This window comes from Amblyomma mixtum, chromosome 1 (genome assembly GCF_055824585.1).
Source record: "Amblyomma mixtum isolate Tamu chromosome 1, ASM5582458v1, whole genome shotgun sequence".
NCBI lineage: Eukaryota > Metazoa > Arthropoda > Arachnida > Ixodida > Ixodidae > Amblyomma > Amblyomma mixtum.
In genome coordinates, this window is record NC_143012.1 from 221,572,189 (window position 1) to 221,593,161 (window position 20,973).

The following is a 20,973-nucleotide window of genomic DNA, read 5'->3' on the forward strand; positions in this document are numbered from 1 at the left end:
AAATACTATAAGTAAGCATCTGTGGGCCTCTTAAGTAATATAACATCAGATAGCATAAGGCACAGCAACTACACTTACTGGATGTCACGATTTCCAGCGTGCTGTTCATATCTTCTGGCGGCGACATGACGACTGTAGCTTCAGTAGTAACGGCATGCGAATATTCGCTCGTGAAGTTCTGCGGTGCCGACGAATTTGAAGTCCTTTCAGGAGCCGCTGTCGTCGTACCGTTGTCCATCGTTATAGGGGCGTGGCTTTCATGGTGCCAACTTGTTGCAGCCACCATGGTGGTGGTCGTTTCCGGGCTCGAAGTGCTGGTCGGGACAGTCGATTCGTTCGCAGCAATCCCTCCTTCCTCTCTGAGTATCGACCGAGCATAGTCATGTGTGCTCACGTCCATGACCTCCTCGGGAATTCCAGTCGTCGTAGTCATTCGTGCTTCTAGGGTCCTGTTCTCGGCCAGTTCAGGTTCTCCCGTCTCTTCGGCGCTGTTGTGTTCCCGGAACGTCTGCATTTCCATGTGAACGGTTCGATTCCCGAGCAGCGCCGATCGGCCTCTGGCTTCGATTCTCGTCTCGTTCATAGCAGCTGAGTGGTGGTGAGCGTGTTCGTGGTGTGAGGCGGACGAGGCATCGCGGCTGGTCTCGTTCGACGAGACTTCGCCCGAGTCATCGGCGTCCATAAGCCTCAGAGCGGCCATGCTCCTTTCAGGCTCGACCGTTGTGGTGGTATTCGAAACATCGGTACTGTTCGGCGTCGTCGTGTCGGCACCCAACGAGTCGACCTCTTGAAGCCTGGCTTCGACACCTGCGCCGTGCGTTGTCGGCGTCATCGGCGTCGTAACGTTGCCTCCTTCGTCCATATCGAGGACCGAGTCGATCGTGTGGTTCCCTTCGGGAATGACGTCCGCAAGATCGAAAGGTGTGTGATCGTGGCCAGTGGTCGTCGGCGCCATCGTCGTCATGTTCGTGCTGTCTCCTCGTTCCCCGGGGATGTTATCGTGGGAGTAAAGAGCAGCCGCCATGGCGGAGGCGTTGTGCTCGAGGCCGGCCATTTTTCCGGCGGCGTAGGAGCGCACGGCGGCTGAGACGTTGCCGTCGTCGGCTTGCGGGAACTCGAGCAGGCTGTACAAGTGCGAGTCGTGCGTGACGTTGTAGGAGAGCAGGCCAGTCACGTTGTGGATGAAGTCTCGCATCTCGTAGATGTTAGAGAACACGGAAGGGTGCTTTTGATAGGCGCCACAGTGGCGCTGGTAGCTCAACACCCCGGCTAGACGCCAGATGTTGTTCGGCGACAAGCACATCAGCGGGGCTCCGAGGTCACCCTGGCCCAGAAAAAAAAAGCGAGACAAATTACGCGTCAATATCCAGAAATCCTCGCCTAAGGTAACCTGCAACTATTGATGACGAATGCAAGACTGCGGTTCCATATTTTATCCTTGTGATCTCGTTACTCTATCCGCAACCAGAAAGCCTACGGAGCTCTACTTCGCGATTGCGGGTCCAACGACACTATAATTATAAAGATAGCAACAAACACATCTTACTTATAGAATCTACACTGAAATTTAGAAAGTGAACTCTTAACCGCTGTCAGAGCAGCGAGTTTCTCATGACCAACACAGAATGTCATTGCCCTAAATATATAATATTAGTCGAATCAACAAAAAAAAAAGCATGCACAACTTGGACTTACGTCGCACAACTGACGCTTCATTTGACGTCCATCACCGCAGATCATTTTTTGGCTGACGTCGTTCTTGTAGTGTTCTTCGCTGTTGCATGTAGTGAGTTCATTTATTACAATGGGCAGGTGATTGATTGATGATGCTGTCTTGAACGGAACTGCAAAGGGGAAATGGCAGAAAAAAGAGCGTTAAAAGCTGCCTGTGAACCGAAATATAGTCTCACCAAGTTGGCCATGCACTAAAAGCATGGAATCGAGAGGCGGGTAAATAAAGCCCTTGACATGCGTCGCACTGACATCCAACATGGCCACCACCTGCTCCGCCCTACACTGTGGAACTCATGCTCGGTGCAAAAAGAGCAAAACGCTGAGGCAGCGTATGAGTATCGAACGTTAGCAATATCGAGCGAATATGGTGTCATTAGCCACTTTCACTATATCCAGCACAAATTTTTCGTTATATCCGGATATCTACTTTTTTATGCCAATTTATACAGCACAGGAAGATAAATCGTTTGACACCACTTCGAATGCCCTACGTCAATTAGTTTGGGCGCAATGGACGTTTGGAGTTTCAACAAGTCACGGTTTGGGGAGCCAAAGGTCGTCGGTGCAAATCCGCATAGCGAGCTACGCTTTGACTCGACTAGCAGTCGTATGCTCCGTAATGCGGTGAATCGTTTGATACCACTCCGAACATTGTGCACCAATTAGGTGGTCAACAATCTGCGTACCAATGGTACCACCTACTGGTCCCACTTGAATGACCTTGTGCTTCACGCGATCTTGAGTAATGCGAGTGCTAGAGCTAACGCTCTAAAACATAGCGCCTAAGCGTTGCGGCAGCTCCTAGTGCATTGATAGAGGAGCAGCGCTCACCTCTGGGCTTTCCGTGGCCGAGGCTGCCCACGAAGCAGGTGACTCCTGGCCTGGCCACGTCGTCCGGCAGGCAGACGGCCGAGGCCACGTGGTTGGCGAACGACAGCGGTTCGGCGAGCCGCACCAGCGCGAGGTCGTAGTCTGGCAGCGTCCTCGAGCGGAACTGCGAGTAGTGCGGATGCTGCACCGTGCGCAGCACGCGGTGGCGCTCGCGGGCGCTGGCAGGCCGCGCGAAGCCCGCCTGCACGTACAGCTGCGAAAGGTTCTGCGGAAGCTGCCTGCCGGGTGGAAGAGAGTGGCGGGGAGAAAACGGGAAAACTTTTAGACGCGGACACCAAAGGTGGGCATGCATTAACACTTCCGTGGAGGTACGAACACGAGAATTTCTTAAGAAACGGAGGATGCACACGAGTATCCCTGTGCTGCCGTTGTTGTAAGCTATGTGGCTTTTGTATTCTGTCTTCTGGCGACTGCCTGTTGATTCTGGCTCAGTGCTCACAAAACCATACAATACGAAAAGTCTTAAGGGCCAGGCGACAGTCATTAAGCTAATATTGCTTAGAAAACCATCAGCTTTTTTCTGTACATTGGTTACCTGTTTGTACAGTCGGGGACAAATGTCTCTGCACCACGTGTTCCTAAAACGAAGCTGATAGCTCTATTAACAACCGACGGCTGGAGGCCACACTTAAGGAGATGAAGAATTAAAATTTTGACCTTCACCTTCACAAGTGTGGTCTCCAGCCGCCGGCTAATAGCAGAGCTATCGGCTACGTTTGAGGAACACGTGGTCCGGAGACTTCTGACCCCGACTGTACAAAGGTTAAGCATTTTTTACTTGGCTACAACAGTTTGCTGCTTTAAGGCAAAACATAGTTCAAAGCAGTTACCACCACCGTATGTACTAATGAAGTAGGTCGCCTATGACTTCACTACAGAGCCATAAGGAGAAGCCGAGACTCACTGCAGACAGTAGGCTGTGGTCAAGACCCACAGCGGGCTGACAATCTCGCCGTGGCAAGCTATTTCCGAGTCGTTGCCATGCAGAAGAGCCAGGTAGGGCCAGACGTCGTTCTGCGTCGACTGGCCGGTGGCCTCACGTTCGATACGGAACAGCACTTCCGTCTGGTTCTCGCACTCTGCAGGAAGGTACAGGCAATGGCAGTCCACCCATATAAGCAAGGCTGCTTCCGCAGCACCGATGCATGGATGCACACCCTAAAGCGTTGGCAGGTACTGCCAACTGTTATGTTGCGGGCAGTAAGTCGATCGCGAAGACATTCGATTTGTTATGAACACCAGTTCCATATCGCATGTAACGTGAACGAAGAGTTTAAAGAGAATCAATATTGTTCCATGCGGACACACGGTGGCTCAGTAGGCATGGCGCTCGGCTGCTGACCCGAGAGACGCGGGCTCGATCCCGGCCGGGGCGGTGGAATTTCGATGGAGGCGAAATTCTAGAGGCCCGTGTACTGTGCGATGTGTGAGTGCACGTTAAAGAACCCCAGGTGGTCGAAATTTCCGGAGCCCTTCACATCGGCGTCTCTCATAGCCAGAGTCGCTTTGGGACGTTAAACTCCCATAAACTAAACCAAACTATATCGTAAAGAAAAGTAAGAATGCTCCGGTTTCCGTATCAGCACCTTTCTCGTGCAAAAATCCCAACGAAGAGCGAGAAATTCGAAATGCTTGTGGCAGGAATAAGCGTCTTCAACAATCCGCGCAAAAATTCAGGAGCGTGCCACAGTTATCCGCTTTCGGCGCAAGCCCACAGGTTTCCAGCCACAACGATGTTAAGGTAAGTAGCTGAGTTGTCTTCATATCTGTACACCTTGAATGCCTTTTCTTACAACAGAATGCGTCTATGCAAAAAAATGAGCGGGCTTTATGGACACAAGCCATTTTCCAGATAGGCATGTTTGCATGCATGATCGACGCTCAAAGCCATATCAGCCTTCAACCAGTTTGGGCGTACACCGAAGCAGTGAGGAATAAATTGCGAAATATGAAGAAATAAAGAGTAAGTTAATTGTCAGAGGCACGTGGTCCACTTCGTTTAGGCAGATCCGGTATTCTAGAGTGTCTTCAATGCATTCGCACAATCACGAATTCATTGCTAACGAAGAAAGGTGTTCAACATGAAAACCAATAACATTCAAGATACTGGCACCACGTTTTCGTGCCGTTAATGGTTATTTCCTAACATGCTGTAAAAGTAGCATTGCCTTCGTCAAAAAAAATGGCAGTGGCTTAGCTCTGGTTAAGCCTGGATATACAAGCGAAAAGCTGCAGTTATGCTTTGTTTGACGTCATGGCTGTCGCAGTTCGCGCACAATGCACTGGGAGCACCACGGTAGCGGTGTAGATTTTGAGCTAACTCCCTCGCTACCACTTCTGGGTCTTCTTTTCTTCCTTCCATGGCGAATGTCTGCGCCTCTTCTACGGCCTCCGCCGCCGCTCACGCGTGCAGTTTTCGCAACGCCTTGCGAAAGAACCTTCTCTTGGGACGGAGACCGCCGTCCCAACCGTCCCAAGCGGCTAACCGATGGCGAGAAGTAACGACGGAGCGCGCACCGCGGCACGCGGCCTCTTATGTCCGCCGGGCGTTATCGCAACGCCTTGCGATAACGCGATAAGAACACGATAAGAACCGCTAGCAGCGGCGAAGGGTTGAACAGGTGGCGAGGAGGAGAACGGAGGGGGTGGCGAGGAGGAGGAAGGGCGCGCCGCGGCGGCGCCCAGGGGTGGCTCACGCGAAGCGCGTTGTTGACGAGCCTAGTGAAGCTTTTCGCTTCAAAACTTTTGAGACCACTGCGGCGACCCGCATTGTAGCAATTCGAAAGCAAACCTTCCACATACTATATCGACGTCCGTGGCTGTTCTTACGTCCATGTACTATATCGACGTACATGACTACTTTGAAGTCTGTGTATTTTTTCGCGTTTAATTAGTCAACTAATAACACCGCATGAGACAAATTTTTCCCACCGCAACATTTTATCACACGCTATCTGTCACAATCACACTTTCACACATGTATCGTCGGACAACGACGTGATCATGCGAACAAACTTGCGGACACTTTTTGCTGACCTGACCGAGCCATATAATGCTCACGCATTGATAATTCTTTTTGTGTCTGCGTTATTCTCGATTTGAAGCTCGGACAACAGCAGTAGCGCACGTAAGGAACAATCTTATATCTGCACTCACCGAAGTAGTCGCACCTGACCGCCAGCGCTCCGTGGTGGCAGGAATCGGAGAAGGAAAGACCCTTGGACCAGATGGCCTCAGGGCCCTCGTCCGGGGTGCTCCATGATCCCCACGAAGTGGCGTTGGCCTCAACCTTCACGGTTCGTATAGAAATGGCTCGGCTGTGGAAAAATGAAGAGCGAGGAGCTGCTGAAAAGCATGGAAATGAACAAAAATGCAAGGCGGCCTTAATGCGCCCGCTTGTTTCACTTACGAAGTTCATATCTTCCCTGCAATGGCAGCATTGAAAAAAAGCAGGAAACAGAAACAGCAATGCATTTGTGATTCTTGAGTAGTAAAGTGGGTAAAACCCAATCAGCATTCGCGTCAGTTACGTTTGCAGTTAACGCATGCACATTCTCGTCCCCTCGTCGCAGCTACATGACAAATTTGGACAGCCCTGAATGTCAACAAGCATTTAACTGTCTTGTCATGAACTTTACGGGTTCCTTTTGCCCTGACACACAAGGTGGGCCTGGCAGCAAAAGAAACTGTTCTAAAGTAAAATGCCCGTGCAAAGCGGATTGTATCGCGGTCGAAATAATTGTAAAAAGAAATCAAGCACACAAAGTCACTGAGCAGATGACAAGAAAAAAATATATAGTTAAGCAATCTATAATTCCCCTTAAGAAAACATACAGACATAACGTCTTCCAACATTTGTCATGAATTTAGCTGGGACACACACAACGTGTCCCCGGAAGGATATATTCCGTGCTTCATTGATTTTTTTTTTCAGCACTGAGGAGCTGTAAAAAGGTTTTCCGCTCAGACATTTTACTGCCCATCTACTCCAGTAGGAAGCGCGCCAATATACATCGTTAAACTGGTGCCCACTCTTAACGCAAGTTGTATGAGTAGATAAGGTGCTGTGCAGTCAAAAAAGCGAGCTATACACTTACCTGTATCCAATCTCTTGGCAGATGTGATGGCCGTCGTCGAGTGTAGCGTTGTCGGCGCACATGAGTGTCCATGAGCCAAGGTCGCCGTCGAATGCCTGCGCGATGCCGTTGTTGTCCACTTGCACTGCAAGTAAGAGAATGATGCGTTTCCGTCCACTTATCTTAGTGCTGTCAGATGGGAAGTTTTTTCGGCTAGGTTGTTATCCCTAGTCGAAATCAAGAGCAAGAAAAGAGCGTGGGCAGGGCATGTAATGCGAAGGCAAAATAACCGCTGGTCCTTAAAGGTGCAGTGAAGAGGAATCTTAACTCGTCTTTTTGCCGCGGGAACTCAATCTGCACGCTCCGAGCATTCTTAGAAACATCGATTTATTGCCCTGTGTGGGCAATTTCCCTAACTAAATAGAATTAACGCCCGACTCCCACCTTTTTTTTTTTAATTCTACCCGTACGGTGGGCGGAGTCGAACAACGCGCGGAGTGCCTTTCACCCAGTCCCGTGGCGGCTTGCCGCTCTGCCATCGGCGGAGTAATACGTAGTAATCCGTAGAAGCAAGTAGTCCGCGCTTATTTTTATTTCTCCGGGCTTATTTTGCGGCTATATTATCTGCAAATGAAACTATTTATTCACAGAAACCTAAAAAACAACATAAAGTGAAAGCAAAGCCTCCACGGAGCTGGCTGAAAGGCACTCCACGCGTTGGTCGACTCCGCCCACCGTACGAGGGAGAATTCAAAAATAAAGGCGGGAGCCGGACGTTAATTCGATTTAATTAGGGAAATCGGCCACACAGGGCAATCAGTCGAAGTTTCTAAGAATGCTCGGAACGTGTAGATCGAGTTCCCGCGGCAAAAAGGCGAGTTCAGATTCCTCTTCAGTGCACCTTTAACGGTAACGGAGTGGATTCCAAGAGAAGGCAAGCGTAGCAGGAGACGGCAGAAAATTAGGTGGGCTGATGAGATTAAGAACTCTGCGAGAATACGGTGGCCGCGACTGGCAAAGAACAGGGTTAATTGGAGAGAAATGGGAGAGGCCTTTGCCCTGCAGTGAGCGTAGTCAGGCTGTTGATGATGACGTTATTCCCATCGAAATGTTCTAAAAGCAGCGTCCACATGATCGAACAAACTAAGCACAAACACTGAACAAATCAAGGATGTTGCTGCCGAAAAACACTTTGGTATCGTTTTGATTTCTTCTCGTCGCGTTCGTAGCTTTTCGAGCTGTTTTTCGATCTTCGAGGAACGCGTTTCGTGGAAGGTGCGCGGGAAAAGTTCATGCCTTCGATTAAACAGCCTACATGGACGCTGTTATTGAAATGAACAAAATACTGGCCGAAACCCATTTCTATTTTGTTTCCATTTGTCCGTGCCGGCATATCGCGGCATTACTCAGACAGAGCGAGAGATAACAAAGTTTCTTCGAAAGTTTAAGGAAAAGCAAGTCCAAATCACAAATACTTAGTGGTGTTACCGGATTATGATCCCACTGCAAAGAGCGAATCCATCAATACGCATGCACAGCTGTAAATTATACACCTATAATAGGATGCAAGTCTAAAAGGCAGCGGCAAATACCCCGCAAAGGAAGCCGTCCAGACAATGGCGTCGACCGATTGGCATGATATCATGGTCAATCCCATTTCATGGAGGGACTTGAGAGTCACGAATGATTTCACAATATACTCGCGGATAACTTTTTACGGCAATGCAGAAGAGACTAGGCAGATGGAGACGGTCCTGTGCCCCTGCCGTGAGAAGTTGCCTGCACTCTCTCTCCAACTTCCCCCTTTCACCCCTCCGCACCACTAGCCCGCGAACAGCGAACAAAACCCACTTTCTACGGAACGGGGACAAAGAACCGTCTCCTTCCCTTCTCTCCCTAGCCTCTGCTGCAGTGCAACCGCGACGTTATGAGAAACGGCATGACCTGCATTCGCTGCTGCCTTTTTTACTTGCATCCGACTATAGTCTAAACGCAGCTAGGCTATTATGGGGCATAAAATGTGAGATTAGCCTGGGAAATCCTAAATTACGAGCTTAATAAGGTTAGAGTTAAGGTTAATATCGTAGTACGGTACCAAAGCTGCACCTCAGGCTATGCATATCCTGAGGTGTATTTTTGGTACTGCCTTATGCAGTGTGTCTCATGAGACACATTGCAGAGTGGAGGGCTTAAGATTATTTTGGACCATCTTTGGTTCGTCAATATAAATCGAAATATGAGTAGATGGACTTGTTGAAATATGGATGTGACCACATCAACAAACTCAAATATCACTGGAAGGGATCGGGAATTTTAGTGCGTAACACAGTACAGCAATTCTTCAGCAACCGCTGGCAGTGCACTTCAGACCTATCTAACGCTGGAAAATCGGCGAAAGAGCAGGACAGCGCATCGAAAAATGTGTTCACTCACCACAGCCGCGCTCATCGCTGCCATCTACGCAGTCGGCGACGCCGTTGCAGCGAACAGACCCCGTCGCCGCAGACACGCAGAATCCGTTCATGCACTGGAACTGGTTCTCACCGCAGGCTGAACAGGAGGGGAGTGGGTGTGACAGGACATACAAGTCGTGTTACGTGACTGTACACTTTACTGACACTAGCAGGATTATGTTCAAGAAAGCAAACTTTTCTCTCGAGGAAGCAAAAAATAAAAATGTGACCCTGTGAGTATTTACTGAGAACGGAATAGTAAACGCTTGTTCGCCTCGCCTCACACTCGCATAGCAGACATCACAGTAGCTAGGGATAAAATTTAGGTTGGTGCCGAGAAGACAGGCTCCAATCGCGCCAATGGCGACAGGGCGGTGCTTAAGGGGACGAAACGCGACAATGGCCTGCACGCAACATGCAATGTAGCACTATCAGGGCACTTCCAGCAGCAAGAGACCTGACTGATGCAGCGGCTGATGGCCTCCAGACCATGCACATTTCGAGAATAGACATGTGCATCATCGGGGAACTTCACCGCGTAAGGAAAATAGCGCGCCATCTCTAACTTCGGGGTCTCACCGATGGGCTCAATTTTGGAGTTCACGACCCAAAACTATACCACTAACTCACACCCTTACTTTATCTACTCTTGATATTATCAGCAAAGAGGGGCGCTAAAGATGATCATTTTTTAAACGAATATAATTGTAGAAACTTATCAGAGTGAACAAGGAGAGTCCAATGTTTGATGTCGTTCAAAGGCTTCCGCAAAATGCACAGTGCATAAGGCACCTACATGTATTAGATCAAAGCGCCACCGTACACACACCTACTCTTAGCGTTTTTTTTTTTCTACACGACTCAGAAATTCCGTTATATCTATAGCGAGTTCTCTCTTCCTTTTTTCTTTCAACTCTAGCGACTGGCAGGCAAAACCGCAGGAGGTAAAGCGAATTCTAGTTCTGATTCGTTTTTTCTTCATTTCATCGGAGTGGCTCATCAGCAAAGTCGCCGTCACGCACGCCGATGCTGTTTATTCTGAGCCGCATGCCGTTCTTGCTTTTCTCCGGAAACGATTAGCTGCCGGGCCGCCACTCTGCAATTTTCAGCCTTCGTCGGCTCTAAGATTACCAGCTCGAGCACGCCTTCAAGATGCGCGATCGTGACGCGCGTCATGTATAAGGCTCAACCAAATCTGTTTTTCCTAACGACCGGGTCATCAACAGCGTCGTAAAGTTAGCACGTGTACAGGGCGATCTGCGAGCGTCTCATCGTCGGACTCCCTCTCTGTACTGCCGGTCAGGTCAGCCCGGCCTCCCGAGATGCACTTGCGTGGTCTTCTATTTTGTCGATCCTAAACGCTCCAGCTCACGGCTTGATTGCTTTCGGAGCAGCCAAGCGCGCAGTCGAGATGCTCGCGCAGTCACTACAAGCATTCGAAGCGATCGAAAAACGTCCGTACGGAAAACAGCGCAAAGACTTCGTGCTTCTTCTCAGTCCGTATAAGCTGGAGGAAAAATCGCACACATCACTTGCATAATCACTAGCTGTCAGTACAGTGAACGCGAGATCAGGCACGTCCAAAGCAAGTTTTACTGTGCGCAAGTAACCGGGCCCCAGTGGGTAGCTGTAGAGCGTTGCTAAGTAATTGGGCTGTTTTTGGAGCACTGGCTTAGGGTTTTAGAAGCATCCAGGTTCGAATGAAAAAAAGTAAAAAACGCCGTTTTTGTAGAAGTGCAGGAAAGAATAAGGAAAGAGTACGGGGAGCTACACTCACGCAATCATTCATTCACTTCATCACACATTCACTAACTCTCACTCAAGGGGTAATGCATTAGGCGAGGAAATAATGACAGGTCTGCAAGAAGGCAATGTGTTCAACGTTCGGAGTGGGAAAGCGACGTGCGAAAGTGTAATAGAAAAAAAAAGAAGCTCCAGGCAATCGGATATGCGGATACGCACGCAGCACGGAGCTCCATGTCAACGGATAGAGATCTTAACGATGGATCTACGGCTCTTTACTACTTCGTTTCATTAACCACAGCGCAGCAGAAATAGCAAGGAAGCGGTCATTTAAACTTTTCGCGTAAGCACTGGCTGAAATATGGATCTACAACGAGGCACTAAAGTTACAGTGCTATTTGCAAGTCATGCATCGGTACACATGCCTTCCAATTCCGGTTGATAACCGAGGGAAGTCATCCTGTGCAAAGCAAGGTAGCTTTCAGTTGGTACAAGCGCGATAAGCGCAGTCTGAAGGGAAGCACTAGCGCCCACTCACTGCAGTTGACTTCATCCTCTCCATCCTTGCAGTCCTCGTGGCCGTCACACCTGAGAGCCGAGGGAATGCACAGCTTGTCCCCGCAGTAGAACTTGTTCGACTGCTCGCACAACGTCTTGTCCACTAGAAATTCAGAACATGAAAACATTCAGCGATTCCTTTTTCCCACAAGCGTGGCGGAGTACTAACCACGGACTTCACCTCCGCAAGAAGCTCAACACACTGCCTCAACTTTATCGACGTGCGAATCGACACAGTTCAGGAAAAAAAAAGTTTAGTGTCGTCGCAACTTTCGTAATTAATGTCGGAAACTATTGAGAAATGAAGGGAGACGTGGATTAAGCGCAAAACGCGAGGAAATACGCGAAAGTATTTTGGTTTCATACTGGATGTCTAGAAGGCGTAATATAGACAAGAAATGCAGCATTTCATGCATGCAAGTGCAAAATAACTTGTAATGTAATTAGACTAGTGATCAATGGTTGGCCGCGTCGATTATACAAAGAACAGCTAGTTGCATAAAGAAAAACCATGATAGCGAAAAAAAAAACACTGCAGGTCACACTGAACCCCAGCAAAGTCAAGAGATGCGCTACGTCTCTGAAAGCACGATTCAGACCTTACAGACACATTCCCTTGCTTGCCTGAGCGTTCAGACTGCGCGTTGCCACTGTAATCTATCGCCGTAAGCCTTGCGATCCGCTGTTCCATCTCACTTCAGGCAGCAACGTCTCCATAGAACGAGCCATCATGAAGAAGGCACTTCCGCTCTTTCCCCGCCGCTGAGATAACAGACCTCAACAATTAGGAGAGCTCATTTTAGAAAAAAAAAACAATGCTCAGCGATGAAAAAGAGAAGGAGAGGGATGACAGAGAGGAAGGGATGGAGCGAAGAAGAAGCTCACCGCATCCGCTTTCGTCGCTGCGATCTCTGCAGTTGTAGATTCCATCACACAAGCTGAGCGGCTTGATGCAGGCGCTACTATCCGGACACATCACTTCGAGGTCGCTGCATGTCGAGTCCACTATGTCTGCAACGCAGACAAAACAAAAAACACGTTCCCGTTACAAATAGAGCCGGCGGTTGCAAGGCAATGATTGACACTTCTCGCGCGGCAGAGCGAGGTCGTATCAATCGGCACGCGCTGTCGATCGATTCGGCCTCGTGACCACGTCTGATAGACACTTGACCAGCTGAGACTGCTTGGCGCCTGCGCTGAGCTAAGTTCCTTGGAACAAATTGGTTGCCGCTGGACTATGCCGGGGCGTGGCGCAGCTTTCGAAATAAGTACCCGTGTTTTCGTCCGCCATAACACATAGTCCCTCAGCAAGCGACAGCCATTACCCTGCAAAGGGACGACATGAGGACAGTAGATCTATACACGTCTTTAACGAAGTTGTACTTTGACATCAAACGACAAATTTCTCTCAAACACGTCCTAACCAGGCCCGAGCGAAAGTACGGTTTGTCAGCGTTGATCCAAATACATTTCTCAAGCTTGGTTGTTTCCAAGAATGTGCACAAAAAATGTGAAAGCCGCGGTTACAGCAGTTGTTACTCTAAATTTTGTCCATGCTCTCTGTTATGGGCCTCTGTGCCTCCATTAAAATTTAAAAAAAAAACGTATTATGACGTATGTTTAATTAAATTCGTGCATGCTAGCGTGCGTATTTAAATAAAAATTACAAAATAATCTCATGGTAAGGCCCGAGAAACTGCGATGCTGAGACGAGAAATGTGGTTTAGACAAACCAACGAACTTCGAAGGCTGCTCAAAGCGCACCTGGCATTGTACACTTCTTTAACAGCTGACATGGTTGGAGCACGGAGAGTATTTCCTGTCTTCTAACATTACTTAGGTTGCAGAAGTGATAATTTTTTCAAAAATTCTGTAAACGACCAATGTGCATTATAATATATGCGGGGTCTGATGAGCTTTGTAAAGCTCGTCACATGTTCGGATGCGAATGCTGACCGCCGATTACAGTACATCTACTGAAAAACACATGGTGCCGAGGCGAGCTCGGTGCGTTACAGTTCTGGCTCAAGGTTGTGGTTAGCAAGGCGCAGGGTTGCTTACCGCAGTTGTGTTCGTCTTCACCGTCGGGGCAGTCGCGGATGCCGTCGCACTTAGCCGACGCCATGACGCACGTGGTGTCCTTGCACTGGAAGTTCACTCCGCAACTGTCGGTGCCTTCAGGTAATGTCCAAGGAAGGGACAGGGAAAACGAGACAGGGCTTAACACGCACAGCGACGCGTCATAGTAAAGTGCATTTGTACTGTGCCAAACTCAAGGTGAAGATTGACGTGGTGTGATCCAAGTCGAGATGAAGTAAAACCTATTTTCGACAAGGGCGAGCTAAAATAGGCATGGCACGAGACGTCAGCGATTGTCCACTTAAACCCACATGCTCTCCTCATGTGCAGGCCCCTTGGGTGCATCGTCTCGAACGAAGATACTCACGCGAGAGTTAAAAAGGCGCGCTTTAGGAATTACTAACATGGCTTATCCCTTATGCTTTTTTTATTTTTTATGTCTTTTGAGGGGTTTAACATCCAAAAGCGACTCAGGCTATGAGGGACGCCGTAGTGCGGGCTACGGAAATTTCGACCAACGGGGGTTCTTTAACGCGCACTGACATCGCACAGTATGCGGGCCTCTAGAATTTCGCCTCCATCGGAATGCGACCGCCGCGACCGGGATCGAACCCGCGTTTATAAGGTCAGCAGCCGAGCACCACTCAGAACCACTCAGCCTCCGCGGTGGCGGTTATCCCTCATGGATAAGCAGCTTATTGGTACCTCTTTTCAGTATAAATTAAAATATCTTCAAGAAACGACAAACATAACATTAACTAGAGGCTCAGCGTCTCAACCAAGTTCACTGCGCCAGTAAGCTGAATCGCGAAGATGGGATTATGTATACGCCTAATATGGCGTCGACCAGTCCGGCTCACCAAATGTCAAAAGGCGATGTAAACCGAAAAACAGTAGCAATAAACCTACAGGATTCGAAAAAGTAAGTCGAGTAAAGCATTACAAGGCGTTGCCTTCGCTTTAGTAGAACGCATGCATTGTATTCGAGATGCTGTATATCACTCACAGTTCTGTTCATCAAAAGCCCCAGGACAGTCTTCAAACTGATCGCAGAGGAAGTTGTTCTTGAGGCAGGTCTGACTGCCTTCAGCAGCGCAGTAGAATTCCTCTGAAAGAATGACATTAACAAACTTAAAAGTTTTGTCGCAACAATATACATGCAGAATCACAAACCACAGTTAGACCTTATACTTTGGATAATTATCACACGTTTAGTTATTCAAAGAAACACTCCAAATGCACAGAGACATTCTCGGCGATTCAAAGTAAGACAAGAATTCTTAAAAAATAGTCTTAACGTAGAAAGCAGTAGGTAATTATATTCAGAAAGATATGCAGTAGTTATTGTAGTCACAAAAAATGTCAAACCGATACAAAAATGGGAAACGTAAAACGGCAATGCACTAATTCAACAGGACAGCGGTAAACAAAAGCCAACAGGTATCACTTACCAGATGAGCAGTGTGCCTGGAACATGTCTTCCGTAGAGTTCGCCATGCTTTCGTTTAAAAACTGAGTCGTCGTCATGCTAACATGCGTCGTAATGTCGCTCTCCGTAACCATACTGGTCCCGTTGTCGTCTCCGAAAGTTAAGTTCGCAGCGTTTAGCAGCGTGCCGGCAGCAGTCATGTTCCATGAGTCCAACGTGCTGTTCACCACATCGGCGCCGTCCTCAGACAGGGTGTTGTTGTAAGTGAGGTTCCTGCCCATGGCAAAAGTTCGGTTGGTCGTCACGTTCACGTCAGGGTCCACTTCTTCTATCGAAGACCCATTGCTAAAGCCCGGGTGAGTCATTGTAACGTTCATCAGCTCCGTTTCATTCATGTTGGGAGCCATCGTGGTCGTCATCGAGACGTCGGTACCGGTTTCGACCTGAGAGATCGTAGTGGCGGGGGAGTCGGTCACGTTAAACATCGTGGTGTCGTTAACATAAGGGACAAAGGTGGGATCCATCGTCGTCGAGGTGGTAGCGTTGAACTCTCCACTGTCGGTGGCATTCGTAGGCTCACCGTCGATGTCTCTGTACACCGATGACATCTGTGTCGTCGTCGCCTCCTCAAATGTACTGTTCATGGTTGTGGTTGGTGTCGAATCGGTCTCGTTATCGGCACTCGTTGAGGGTGGTGCAGAAAACACCATGACGGGCGGAACGGTCACTGAGAACATCATGGTAGTTATCTCTTCTGTAGTCGTATCAGTAGAAACTGACGGTGTGGATACCGTTTCGTTCATCGGCATGCTAGTAGTCATGGGTGTTGTGGTGAGCATCACTGTGTCCGTGGTCGAAGTGCGTTCTGTCGTCGTGTAAGAAGCGGTGGTTTCTTCTGTGATAATACCAATGACATCTTCTGTTGTGACGTTCGAGGTCGTTCCGTTATCAGCAGTGGTAAAGAGGCTCATCGTTGCATTGACAGCGTCGTTAGCTTCTGCGGACAAGGTTGTAGCGGTCGACTGATCAACTCCTGGAACTGTCGAGTTTTCGGATTCGGTTACGAACGATTGCTCGGTCGAGGGAATCATAGTGGTCGTTGGCTCGGTGGACTGCGCGGTTACAGCGCTGGGTGCCGGCATTGCCTCTTGCGTGGTTGTTGGAAGAGTCGTAGCGTTGGTAACTTCCATGTCTAGGGTGGTTTGTTCTGAGGCAGGATACACTGTCGTGGTTTCACCCGTTGTAGTAGTTGCGAGCATGATCAATGTCCCCGGGGGGTCTCTGCTCTTTGGTGTCGTTGTCTCCTCTACAGCAGTCGTGGTGAGGTCTGTGATTGGTGCTGGTGTCGTTGGCACGGGGTCTTGTGCCGACACTGTTGTGACAGATGGCGACGAGGGTGACGTCGTCGTTGGTGTTGCTGTTGTTGCTGCGGTCGTTGCTGATTCTGACGTAGGGTAGTCTTGAGCGGTGACAATGGTATTCTCAGCGGGCGTAGTCGATTCCACTGCTGTCATCGGATGTTCTGAAGTGACTTGTGTAACGTCAGTGATGGGCAGAAGTGTTGTTCTTCCCGTCTCCTCGTCAACTGTCGTTGCTGCTTCTGCGGAAAGGAATGAGGCACGACAGAAGAAAAAAAAATACGATTAGCTCAGACGATTAAGATCGCGCGTCAGAGATGAGCAAACATTCAGGTCAGCAACAAGCTTGTCGGTACACAAAAAAAATGACTGGGACATGAGAGCAACGGTATGGCAGTATTAGTAGGCATCAGGATTTCAAGGTTTATGCGAAACTGTAGAGTCAAGCAATGACCTTTCTTGTGCGCAGACAAGCAATGATGTTTCTTGCAAAGCAAGTGTAAAAAAAAAACAGCGATCGGACTGAAATACTTGTCTTACTCATAATTATTCCCGAGCAAAGTGTATTCTACATCAAGCCTGTGCTGAGGCTATAAATATTCCGAAGTATGCCCGGTTTGCAGTATTTTTCATGTGGTGTTATGTTTGTCCCGCGAAACTGAGTAAATAAAGGTATTTTCACTGCTACTACTAACTGAAGCTTTCTCTTACAGAGTGCTATGTTCTATGGGTTATGGTCTATTTTCTCTTCATGAAAACAAGTCGCGGGTGCTGCTAACTGTAAATTAATCGGCTGTACGTTGTCGAGGCAGGCGATATTGCGTACGGTTCTATAGAGGCACTGGAATCAGCGGCATTAGACTTAGCGCGTCGTCTATTATAGACATGCATTTCATCAGGATCGAAAATATATGTTTTTAAAACTTTAAGGCTCATGCCTACGTGCTAGTGATAGCTGAAGAAAACTTGGCAGATATGGCATCTATTGACTGCGCGTGCGGTCAGAAGTGCAATGGCAAGCGATGCAGCGCATGCAGACTTAGAGAATTCGATGCAGGAGCAGATACATAGCTCGCATACGGGCAAGAAAAATGTCCCCGTTTAGCGTCTTTATACTGGAAGTAGACAGAACTTGCGCTAGACCGTACGCTGTTTGGACATCTTAAAATGATTTTTCAGGCTTTACAGGCTATGTTTTCAACGACGCCCACTACAACAGCCCCAGCGAAACACAGAAACCTTTTAATGATTGATATAGCCTGTCACAAGCATAATTTTTCTTTTGTCCTCCAGTCCGCAGATTCAATAAGTTGTGGCTCGCTTGCCCAATGACGTCTTATGATATCGCAACGACTCTTGAGTTCGAAGTGTGCAAACAAGCGTTTAAAATGTTCATTAAAATCATCTCTCTCACTTGAACTGATTACAGTCACTCTTTTGGATTTTATTTGGAAATGGCACAAACAATGGGGGACAAGCTAGAGTTCTATTTTCTTTGTATTCTCCGGCAGGTCGCGTCAGTAACTCTCTCCTTCAAGATCTTGTCCAATGCAACGCCAACGATTGGGTAAGGCGTCCTATGCCGGTGTTTTATAGCTGTTGCTGCTCGGTTATGGCATCATGATTTACTTGTCTCCAGAAGGATTTTTACTCAGAGCACGAACAAGATGACATCCGTTTGTTGCCTTTTTCAACAGAAGCAAATAATGTGGCTGGAAGTATTAAACCTGTTCTTCAGCAAAAGCACATGCTATAACGAAAAAAAGAACGATGGGCCCGAACCCTGCTAGACAATCCAAAGAACTGTTGGACTATGCAAGATCACAAGCAGCATACCTCAACAGACGTTTTCTTCTCCTGCTTCTTGCAAGCCTTATTTAATGTATCGGAAAGATAAAGTCTTCATTCCCTTTACAGCTCGGAGTGCCATCTGAAGTGCCAGAGCGCGTGCTAATGTTTGACGTTCTCAGTTTTCAGCTGCATACTTTCTTACATTATTACTTTCCCCCATGTACGCGGCCATTTTGTAGAGGATGACGCACTATTCTTTTTTTCACACGCCATCGATGTCGCGGCCATATTCACGGCCATATTCGCGGTGCTTCTGAACACGTCATCTAGTTTCAAGTCGAGCGCGTTAATCTCACTAAGTGCACTTAGGCATCCCTGCATGGGAACTATAGCCCTCACTGGATTCTATGGGAAGCAGACAACAAAAAAAGCAAAGCTCTGTGCAGCTTAAGCGGCGCTACGGTAAACGTTCCCAGCTACATCAATAGCAGCAATGGGACACACTGAAGCGAGCAGGACGGCAAAACGAACTGGCAGGAAGCTTCGCATGACAAGCCGTTTTGCGAGATAGCGCGCACGTACAGACAGAGAGCAAGGATGTATGTACAGGCGGAGCAATGTGGATGTGTGATGGGAGGGCGCACTCGTATCGCTCCTCACCGGTTCCTTCCGGCGCGCACGCGGTCTCATTCAGCCTTTTCATGCCGGGTAGGCAGAGGCAGGACCTGGTGCCGTTCAGGTAGTCCCACTCGCATATGCTGTCGACGCAACCCATGTTGTCCACCTTGCACCAGTTCGTCACGTCTGCGCACCAGACACCAACTCAGGCGCACGCCCTGCTCGGTGTACGTGTGGGTGTCACACCCCAACTTGCATCACCGCCACCACGTGTGTACGAACACCACCACCACCACCACAGTGACCACCACCACCACTAAAACTACTACTACTGCAGCCCCGACAAAGACAGGCAATAAAGTTGAGTGCAACCTAGCCAGCTAAATTTTCAGACACGTCTCTCTCTGTTGTATGTCAGCTGTGAAGCCACGCAAATGAGTGACAGCACAGAACTGTACTCGGTGCGTATTTGCGGCTTTTTACGTCTATTTTCGCTGCCTGATAAAGTTGCCTATGCCCTTTAGGCTGCTCTTCTTGAACACTTGTTCTCCTGGTATGTACCAAATTGTGTTCTGTTGTGTCATACTTTGTGTATTGCATCTATTGGCGCGGCATGGTGGTTATATTGTTCAAAGCTTTCACAAATGATGTGTCAGTTCACGTCCGTTGTTCGCCGCCTCCTGAAACAGGGCACCGCTGGCTCTACAAGACACCACCCGTGTCGAGTTATATTCGCGGAAAAAGAAAAGCCCACAACACAAGGCTCCAATCAACTGACATCACATCTTTTCTGACCTCATAGAAAGCTGTGCTTGCATCGCATTTCTTTTTTTCTCACACAAATGTGTTCGGTTTCAGCTGTTAAAATCACCGGAGTTGATACGCCCATTTACAGCAGGCATTCTGGGCAGTGGTTGAGAACTCCATGAGACGTACTCTCGGGACATTTTGATGATAACGCAGTCACATCAGGAGAACGCATGGATGCACTGCAAGCGAACCCTAACGGCAAGAAGAAACTTCTCGAGTGTGTCTTCTGCCCGATGTCTATCACGAAGGCTTTAGAGGACTTCCTTTAGAGGAATCTTTTGAGGACTTCCTGCCAATCAACTTCATATTGCTCCTTTTCCATGTGGTCTTATTAACCTCTGTTGACTTTTCGCTCCTTAACTGCGCTTTTTTCTCTTGTTTTTTCTTAGAGCACATCATCTAACCACCTATTTAAAGACACCCAGACGGCGCGCTCTTGCGTACGTTGCTGACATCAGACTGCTGCCTGCTCGGCTGAATATATTTTGTGAGGATAAGACCAGGATAAGACATTCACCCCACCCTTGCTTGCCGCGTTTACCGTCGATTAACCCTTTACCAGAAGAAACAATAGCGTCGAAGTTAATTTGTAGAAAGATTGCGTTCGAAAAGTCACAACCACCAACCAGCACGGTACGAATATGACAGCCTTTATTGTCTTACGTTGGAGAGTTCAGGCCTACCGGATGGGTCCATGTAGACACCCGATCATATGCAAGCATTTCACTAAAATCCAGTCACTATTCGGAAGAAAACGTCAGGGATTGTGAAGCTAAGAATCGTACTGGAAAGGAAAACAGAAACCAAGTGCAAAAATTATTTCCACAGAAATGAAAAAGGCGTGGTAGCGTATATGTCTTCAAAGACAAAATTGCGATAAAAATATCTTGAGTTAAAGGTGCAGTGAAGAGAAATCTTAACTCGTATTTGGCCGCGGGAACTCAATCTACACGTTCCGAGGATTCTTAGAAACGTCTATTTATTGCCCTGCGTGGCCGATTTCCCTAATTAAATCAAATTAACGTCCGGCTCCCACCCTTTTTTTTTAAATTCTCCCCGTACGGTGGGTGGAGTCGACCAACGCGTGGAGTGCCGTTCACCCAGTCCCGTGGCGGCTTGTTGCTCTGCCATCGGCGGAGTAATACGTAGTAATCCGTAGTAGCAAATAGTCCGCGCGTATTTTTATTTCTGCGGCCTTATTTTGCGGCTATATTATCTGCGAATAAAACTCTTTATTCACGGAAACCTAAAAAACAAAATAAGGCGAAAGCAAAGCCTCCACGGAACTGGCTGAAAGGCACTACGCGTTGGTCGACTCCGTCCCCCGTACGAGGAGAATTCAAAAAATAAAGGCGGGAGCCGGACGTTAATTCGATTTAATAAGGGAAATTGACCACACAGGGAAAATAAGTCGAAGTTTGTAAGAATGCTCG

The 20,973-nt window shown here is 48.3% G+C and overlaps 1 protein-coding gene across 4 annotated transcripts in view; it reads right to left on the minus strand.

Moving 5' to 3' along the window:
* The window catches only part of LOC149370987 (uncharacterized), a 230,600-nt gene that overhangs the window by 14,092 nt on the left and 195,535 nt on the right, over positions 1 to 20,973 (minus strand). For 3 of the 4 annotated variants that reach the window (XM_089564183.1, XM_089564178.1, XM_089564186.1), the window contains exons 8-20: positions 18,773 to 18,916; positions 14,986 to 16,563; positions 14,541 to 14,642; positions 13,517 to 13,630; positions 12,341 to 12,466; positions 11,436 to 11,558; positions 9,135 to 9,251; positions 6,723 to 6,846; positions 5,782 to 5,942; positions 3,530 to 3,704; positions 2,566 to 2,843; positions 1,696 to 1,844; positions 79 to 1,324 (exon numbers count right to left, since the gene is read on the minus strand). In XM_089564183.1, coding sequence (XP_089420309.1) covers positions 79 to 1,324; positions 1,696 to 1,844; positions 2,566 to 2,843; positions 3,530 to 3,704; positions 5,782 to 5,942; positions 6,723 to 6,846; positions 9,135 to 9,251; positions 11,436 to 11,558; positions 12,341 to 12,466; positions 13,517 to 13,630; positions 14,541 to 14,642; positions 14,986 to 16,563; positions 18,773 to 18,916 — 4,437 coding nt within the window. The remainder of the gene's footprint in view (positions 1 to 78; positions 1,325 to 1,695; positions 1,845 to 2,565; positions 2,844 to 3,529; positions 3,705 to 5,781; positions 5,943 to 6,722; positions 6,847 to 9,134; positions 9,252 to 11,435; positions 11,559 to 12,340; positions 12,467 to 13,516; positions 13,631 to 14,540; positions 14,643 to 14,985; positions 16,564 to 18,772; positions 18,917 to 20,973) is intronic. The other variant, XM_089564191.1, reaches the window with a different exon arrangement.